At 28.9% G+C, this 8,969-nt stretch overlaps 1 protein-coding gene across 1 annotated transcript in view; it reads right to left on the minus strand.

Annotated features, from left to right (window-relative positions):
* Nucleotides 1-8,969, minus strand: part of LOC117178499 (1-phosphatidylinositol 4,5-bisphosphate phosphodiesterase epsilon-1-like) — a 232,785-nt gene that overhangs the window by 122,658 nt on the left and 101,158 nt on the right. The window contains exons 5-6 of the mRNA XM_033369925.1: nucleotides 4,458-4,642; nucleotides 4,139-4,424 (exon numbers count right to left, since the gene is read on the minus strand). Of these exons, the coding sequence (XP_033225816.1) occupies nucleotides 4,139-4,424; nucleotides 4,458-4,642 (471 nt within the window). The remainder of the gene's footprint in view (nucleotides 1-4,138; nucleotides 4,425-4,457; nucleotides 4,643-8,969) is intronic.

Genomic DNA, 8,969 nt, shown 5'->3' on the forward strand with positions numbered 1-8,969 from the left:
AAGAGTGTCAGTAGAGTGAACGACGCCTGAAACAAAGACCTTGGATATTAATGGACCCAAGTGGGGAACCTTACATAACGGCTTCGTGAGGTTCTTCGCTTGAAGTGATTGCTAGAGAGGTTGATCAGCAACCTGGGTCGGAGCAGTGTTGCGGAACGAACGTGTTATTTTCATAAATAGCACGAGAATTCTGGATCAATCTGAAAAATCTCTATCCCATCCACACACTACTCCTTTCCCCTGCCGAGTGAGTCACGCCTACCCCGAAAGGGAAATGGCTTAATGGTGTAATAATAATAATAATAATAATAATAATAATAATAATAATAATAATAATAATAGTATTATGGCAAATTTTACTTTGAAAGTTGAGACTCTAGGGAAAAACTTTTTTGGTTCAAAGTTCCACGACACATTTGTAAGTAAAACTACTTTGTTAAACATTTTTTTGGTTCACGATCCATCATTTTAATTAAAACCAGATTTTTGTTGTTTAAAATTTTAATATACTGTTTAAAATTGTTTTTTGTTGTGAATTCATTTTATAACATAAATATTTTACCACTCTATGTTTGGTTTAACATTTAGCTTCTCCAGTTAAAAACTCATATATTTGGTTGAATATTTCTGCATTTTCTTGAAACGTTGTCTTTTGTGGTAGAATAATAATTTTCTTGGTAACTAAGTAATCTTTTTGGTTCAAAAAATTTGTGAAAAATTTAACTATTATGATGTAAATTCATTTAAAATTTCAAAATTTAGTTCAAAATTTATGTATTCTGTCAAATACTTGATCTTTTTTGGTATAAAATTAACCTTCTTATATTAAAATTCTCTTCTTTATGTGAAAATTAGTTTCTCGCATTGAAGATGAATTTTTTTCAGCCAAAAATTGATCGTTTTGATGGATACTTAATTTTATTGGTTGAAAATGTAAGTGTTTCGTTAAAAATTTATATATTTTGTTTAAAACTCATATATTTTGTTGAAAATGTTTTTTTTAACAATCGGGTCGAAAATTCGGAGCTTGTTGTTCTTGAAAAGGGCTATCTTTTTTTGTTGAATATGAATTTTTTTAACTGAAAATGTAATTATTCCATTTTTTGTATAAAAGTTATATTTTTTGTGACACTTAACCTTCTTGGTTGATAATTCCATTCAAAATTACGAATTGTATTTAAAAATTATGTATTTTCTAAAAAATCTATCTTTTTGGTCAAAAATTAATCTTTATAGTTAAAGAATTAATTTTTGCATTGAAAGTTACTTTTTTTTATTGAAAATTAATTTTTTCAATTGAAAATTTAACTACCCTATGTTTTGCCGAAAAGTTTTTTTTTCAGATACTTAATCTTCTTGGTTTGAAAATTCATCTGATTGGTTGAGTTTTGGACTATTATGTTGAGAATTTATTTTTTATTGAAAATTTCTCTGTTTTATGTAGAAAATTCACATTTTTGGTTGAAGATTCATTAGTTTTGTTAAAAACTTATTACTTCTCTATAAAATTTAACTATTTTATGAAAATTTATTTTTTATGCTTAAAATGATTTTTTTAAAACTGAAAATTGAACTATTCCATGTTTATTTGAAAATTCAGCTTCTGCAGTTAAAAATTTACAGTGGAAATTTATTTCTTTGAAGAAAAATATAACTATTGGGTCGAAAATCCTTGTGAAAATTAAATATTGTATTGAAAATCCATGTATTTTTGTTACGAATCAATCTTTTTTTTTCGAAGTTTTCTTCAGAGATTTAATTTTTTTGGTAGCAAATTTATTTGTTTGATTAAAAACTTAACGATTTTGTAAAAAAGTTAATTTCATTTACATAAAAACTTCTTTCTTTAATTTAAAATTGAACTTTTCTATTTTTTGTAACAAATTTATGGTTTTCAGTTTCAAAATCGTCTACTTTGATAAAAATTTGTCCTTTTAGTGGAAATTTAACCTTTTTGGTTGAAAATTTATATATTTTGTTAATAATTATTCTGCCTATGTAGAAAATTAATCTTTTTGGTTGAAATATCATTTCTTTGATTGAAAATTATGTTTTTTTTTAGATAAAGATTAATCGCTTTTAACAAAAAATTTATTTAATATTATTGAACATAAAATTAAACTTTTATTTTTTTCTATGGTGTTAATAACTTTAACTGAAACTGGGATAATAAAGCTTTTAATCATAAATCATAAATGTTTGTTAGTTCTATGATTAACATAGATTTTGTATTATTTGTCACTGCCCATCAACTGAAACTGAAAATTCCTAATTATGTGTGTGATTTTGGTAACATTCTTTCCTTCAAGTTTTTCAAATTACCCAATTTGCATAGAAGAGAAGCGACAATAATGCTTTCAAAATTTTCGTGACATACCTATTGTTTAGAGAAAGATTTCAAAAATTTATGTTTGGTTTAAGTTAGTTTCGAAACTTCTAACTCATAAAGTTCTTTTCCTGTTTTAAATAGGGTTTGCGTAATTTGCGGTTTACACTATGTTGCTCTAAGAATTTATAGGCAACATTGCATTTCTTATCCGCAAATAGAAACTGCGTTTTAGTATCGGTTTTCAGAAAATGAAATTGCAAAGAAGACTTTGATTAAAAACTGAATAAGAATTTTTTGATCAATATCAGGTTAAGACTTTGTACAAGAAGAAGTAGAAATCGGAAATTAAATTCTTTATATCAAAAGAGATATCATTCTGTAAAAAAAAGTGTGATCAATCTGCATTAAGTAATAGGAATTCAATCATTTGTGAGTACTAGAGAAGACATACGGTAGTAAATCGAAGAGAATTGGATTATAAAATAGTGAGTAAATTGAAGGAATGAAATAGGAAAGAATTCCATTCCTAAGGAATTACCTTGATCAAATTGAAATCTATTGGAACCGTTATCGCTTGAATTGATATATTAAATGTGAAATGTTTTTTATATCAATATTTTTTCATGAAAGTTTCTTTTAGGGCACTTCTGCTTCTCCGTGTAAAACATTTGCGAATATTTATCGAATTATTTTAAAATTGGAGAAATTTCCTCTTTTTGATAACATTGATCCAAACAATAAGAATATATATTGTTTTAATATATTTGAGACATATATGATTGGCAAAAAACAGGTAGTTGCATCTTCAACCAAATAGTTGCATTTCTAAACCAAAAAGATAATTTTTTTAGAAGAAAGTTGAATTTTTAATCTGAAAAGTTGAATTTTCGACAAAGAAGTTCATTGTGAGCCAAGAGAGATGAATTTGTCACCAAGAAAGATGACTTTTTGCTATAAAAGATAAATTCCCAATTCAAAAGATCTACTTTTCAATAAAATAGTTGAATTTACAACCAAAAATTAAATCTTTCAATTTTCAGTTGAAAAAAAAATTTGCGCACAAATAGTTCAATTTCCAGTCGAAATGAATGTTAAAAAAATAAATTCTCAACGAAAAATAAGTTTATGCTTTAATAAATAAATAAAAATTTAGTTTTAAATCAAAAAACAGTTCAACTCAACAAAAAAATACGAATTAAAAAATGGTAAATTCCTCTAACAAAACATTAATTTTCAACCAAGAATTTCATATTTAACTAAAAAGAATGGATTTTTATCAAAATAGTAAAATTTTTTGTTAAATTTTTAAATCAATTTCAAACTCACATAACGAATATTCAACAAAAAAATGAGTTTTTAAGAAGAAATGTTCAGTGGCTAATTTTCGTATCAAGAAAATTAATTTTGTACAAAAAAGATGAATTATCATCAAAATACAAGAACTTTCAACCAATTACTCGAATATGCAATGAAAAATAATAATTTTTTAAACCAAATGTTGCATTTTTCTACTTATAAATCTAAATTTTCGAAAAAAATTAAATAGTTACATTTTAAGTTCACAAAATTTAAAAATATTCTTTGAAATATCATAAAATCCTTTCAAATATGTGAAATCGCCAAGAATTCATTTTTATAATTTAATATAACCCCCCTTCCTTTATTTCCTACACTCCACCCCTTATTCCTCCTACTTATCTGCGCATGTCCTCTAGTTCTTCCCCCAAGAAACTAGTAGACGGAAACCTCAAGGAAAGTACCAAGGTTTCTTCTCAGACAACGAACTAATAAAAAATTAATGATTCTTACCTGCAAAAGGTGCAAATCAATCCCCACTTGTGGTGCAGCAGTGGGAAATAGAGTGACTCCGTGGTCGATGTGAAGGGGTTGAACCGGCTTATATGAATCAAGGTCAAGATGATAGTCATTCTCATCACTCTCCTCGGACGTGTAAGTCTGTTCTAGGGCAGCAGTGTGTATACTAAGTCTACGATGTTGGGAACACGTGGTGGCATCTCTACCACGTGCGTGATGATGTTGATGAAAGAGGGCAATCTTGTCTAGAACGGAGCTCGTATTCTTGGCATTCCCAGGCCTCCTGCGAGTCTCGTTTTCAGACTTTTCCGACTTTTCCGACTTTTTCAGGGAACCGTCCCTCGTGGAGTTCCATTCCGAAGTTGCCTCCGCCTCACTCTCCACACTGACCCTCGCGCCAGGCGAGGGTAAAGGCACGTTTTCGAGGGTCTCGCCCTCCTTACTGCCACCACGCAGAGTTTCTTTTTCCCTTTCTTTTTCTCTCCGCTCAGGCGAAAGCTGCAATACAACAAAAGCCATACTTTTATTTATCTTTCGATTTCGGCAAATTATACATCTCCAAAGACTTCCTTTCTACTCCTATAATCGATCCAGTCGGATTTTTCTCGATAGACTATAAGTTATTATATGAGTGCTTGTGTATTACCTCCCTCTATTTGGCCAGAAAACAAGGGCCCTATCCGAACCTACTTTTCGCGTAATACTTTTCTGACACGTGTAGAAAGACATTCCAATTACTAAAAGATTTCCGTCTGTTTGCAGATCTTTCTCTAAATGGAAATATTATGTTTCACTCAGGAAGAGATATACTTCTTATATTTTGAGTAACCATATTTAATTAAGTGGATTTAGTTAAATAGAGGGAGCTTCCGTGACATAATTGTGACCATTGGGATGGAATTAGCGCAAGAAATTATAATTCCAACTTATGAAGAGGGAATTTAAGGAATAATTATAATTTTGACTTTGGCGAATCTTAAGTTGCCTTATAAGTATTACTGTAGGACAGGAAATTTTAGTAAAAAATTCTAATTTTTATTCTAGGGTAAATAATTTCCATTAAGAATTATAATTATCACTTTGGAACAAGAAATTTTTGACAAAGAACAGAAATTTTGGAAAATAATTCTCATACTGAATTAGATGAAGCGATTTAAAAAAAGTCTCTGTTCCAATTTGGAAATCTTCAGATTTTGAAACTTTCTTTTACCAAATCAGTACTTGTTAAAAATAAAAATAATTTTCTTGGAAAATAAAAATGTTCCCGAAGTGAAGAATTATCATTTTTACTTTGGGACAGGCAATTTTAGTAAAGTAAAATGATTTTTTAAATTTGAACGCAATTCCCGTAAAGAATCATAATTTAGACTTTGAGACAGGAAATTTCTGACAAGAAATAGAATCATAAATTTGGGACATGGAATTTTCCAAAAGAATTATAATTTTCATTTTATCTTTAATTTAAAAAAGGAAACTTCGTTAAGAATGATCACTTTCATTTCAGGATAGATAATTTCAGTAAATAATTATAATATTCAATTCGGAACAGAGAATCATTTACATTTCCATGAAATGGGGATTATGGAAAATAATTTTGATTCTGATTTAGAAGAAGGAAATTAAAAAAAAATTGTTTTCCCAAGTCAGGAATCGTCAGATTTTGCAACTTTCTTTTTCCAAATCAGAATTTGTTCAGAATAAAAATAATTCACTTCAGGAATAAATATTTTCAAGAAGTGAAGAATTTAATTTTTTACTTTAGTACAAGGAATTTTATTCAAGAATTACAATTTAGAGTTTGAGACTGGGAATTTCAAGGAGGAAATATAATTTTGGCATTCGGTAAACAGGTGAATGGAAAAACAGTCCTGGTTTCAAATAAAAATTGTTACATTTTAAAACTTCCTTGCCTCAAATGAGAATTTGTTTGAATTATAAATGATTTTCTTTGACAATTCAAATTTTCACAAGTTTGAAGCTTCACTCTTCTATAGTTAGGAAAATGTGAGTTTTTATTTATATTTCTGAATTTTATTGGAAGATATTGCAAATAAATATATTTCTAATTTGGAACAACGAATTTCCATAAAAAATTTTAATTTAAACTTTGGGCTAGGGAGTCTCCGTAAAAAATTATAATTTAGGCTTTCGGATAGGAAATTGCCTGGAAGAATTATAATTTTTAAATTGGAAAACAATTTGAATTCTGCTTTAGAAGAAGGGATTTTAAAAAATTCTGCTTAAATTGCAAATTATTATTCGTTTCCCAAATTTCCTGCTCCAAATAGAAATGATTTCAATCTTCTAAAATGTTTATATATTTGTTTACTAATCTTACTTAAATACATTAAAAATATGAAAAATTTCTTTTTGTGTGATTATTATTGGTTCTTTTTCAACAATACCAATCTCGATATCGATTTATTAAATGAGTTTGTTAACCATTTTATGTTTTAGGATTGCTTTTTAATAAGACATTGAAACGTCATTACATCCTTTTTATATTTTTTTTTCAATATACTGATTAAAAAAATATATAATTCTTTAAATTATTCAAAATTCCGTAAATTCTTTTTGATCCATTTGAAAATTCTTTAAAGTCTTTCAAATGCCATTAATATCGTGAACAAGATTTTTAAATCCCTTCAAAACAATTAGACTCCCTGTAAATATCTTAAATCTCTTTAAAAACTATGAAAATCTGAAAGATCATTGGCAATATTTAAAATCCCATACAAATTTCTCATAAATTTTTTTAATTCATGGAAATCCCTTAAAATCCCTACAAATTTATTAAACTGCTTATAATTCCGTTAAATATTTTGAAATCTTACGAGATCCCTTGATATCTTTTAAATAACTTAAAATTCACTACAATCTTTCAAATTATTGAGAAACATTAAAAAATTTTATGCAATCCTTTACCATATATTAAAATTCATAAACTTCTTTTAAAATCCACCAAAACCCGTTAAAATCCTTAAAAATACTTCGTAAATTTTCCAAATCTTTTAAAGTCTCCTGAAAACTGAAAACCCATATTGGAGTTATTATTTCATAAGTTACCTTGCTACTAATATGTAATTTAGTGCTTGTGTAAAAAATAAATTAGGTTACTTTAAACTTTATTATTTAGACTTCTGCATAGTGGGAAATATTATGTATAATTTTAATTTGTTCTATATATTTATTATACAGAACAAATAAAAATTTACATATGATTTCCAACTATGTATAACAGAGCCGCCTGGGAAATTACTAAATAATTCACACAAGATGACGCAATTCCTTGGTCAAACATTTACTCGTATAATGTAAATTGTGTTGAGGCCTTCATGGCCAGGTGAACTACAAGTTATGGTTAAATGAACCAAAATATTTTCTTATGGCAGCAATAACACTTAATCGGATTTACTAAAAAATTCCCTTTAATGAAGCAAAATATTAACATAAATGAACTAAAAGTCGTGCTTGGATCAACCACAAAATTTCCTTTGATCGAAGATCTAGAGTTGATCTAAACAACATCTTTTTCCGCGTTACTTCTAAACGAAATGAAAAAGGGAAGTGTGGCCTACAAGAAAACCAGATTTCTAGGCAACCTGAGTAGAAATTTCTCCACTTTGTCCAAGCTTGAAAATTTTTTTACGCATTGGAAGCTATACATGGCCCTCGCTAGTATTCAACCGGAAATACCCGTAGCCTAGAGCAAAATATACAGGGAAGTTTAATTATCACCCCCAGCAAACTTTACCAAGGGACTACATACTTAAGGATTTAGTCAATAATATCCTGTGTTCACAAACAGGAAGCTGATCATGAAAGACGTACCTGGTAACTTCCGGAAGTTTGCACCAGATCAGCGACTTAATCTTCGGGGTATTGGGGATAATTTTTAAACTTCGTGCAATTAGTGACTATTGGTCACTGTATTCGATATATGGCAATAAATTATAATTTATTTATTTACATTATTATAATTGATTATAAATTTGGCCTAAACGGTTCTCGTGCATTAAGTGTTAAAAATCACAAAAATTAATTCCAATTTCAGTCCAGATGGTTCCCGATAATAAGGTATCAGACCAGGTATTCAGAATAAAATTCTAGAGGAAGCCTTCTAGCAATAGATGACCAGAATCCTTAAGATGGACCTTTAATTCAGTCTAGACGATTCCCGTTCATAATGTTTCACATCAGTTGTTTAAAATAAAATATTTCAGGAAGTCTCCTAGTAATTAATGACAAGGGTCACAAGAATTGATCCCACATTCAGTCTAGATGTTTCCCGTTCATTAGATGTCAGACCAGGTGTTTAAAATAAACTTCTACAGACAGTTTCCTAGAAATAGATGACCAGAATCCCTGAGATTGACCCTAAATACAGTCTAGATGGTTCCCGTTCATTAGGTTTTACGTCAGTTGTTCAAAATAAAATATTTCAGGAATTCTCCTAGTAATTAATGACGAGGGTCACAAGAATTGATCCCACATTAAGTCTCGATGTTTCCTGTTCATTAGATGTCAGACCAGGTGTTTAAAATAAACTTCTACAGACAGTTTCCTAGAAATAGATGACCAGAATCCCTGAAATTGACCCCAAATACAGTCTAGATGTATCCCATTCATTAGGTTTTATATCAGTTGTTTAAAACAAAATATTTCAGGAAGTCTATTAGTAACTAATGACGAGGGTCACAAGAATTGATCCCACATTAAGTCCAGATGTTTCCCGTTCATTAGATATCAGACCAGGTGTTTAAAATAATATTCTACAGACAGTTTCCTAGAAATAGATGACCAGAATCCCTAAGTTTGACCCTAA

The sequence above is a fragment of the Belonocnema kinseyi genome, chromosome 8 (assembly GCF_010883055.1).
Source record: "Belonocnema kinseyi isolate 2016_QV_RU_SX_M_011 chromosome 8, B_treatae_v1, whole genome shotgun sequence".
Taxonomy (NCBI): domain Eukaryota; kingdom Metazoa; phylum Arthropoda; class Insecta; order Hymenoptera; family Cynipidae; genus Belonocnema; species Belonocnema kinseyi.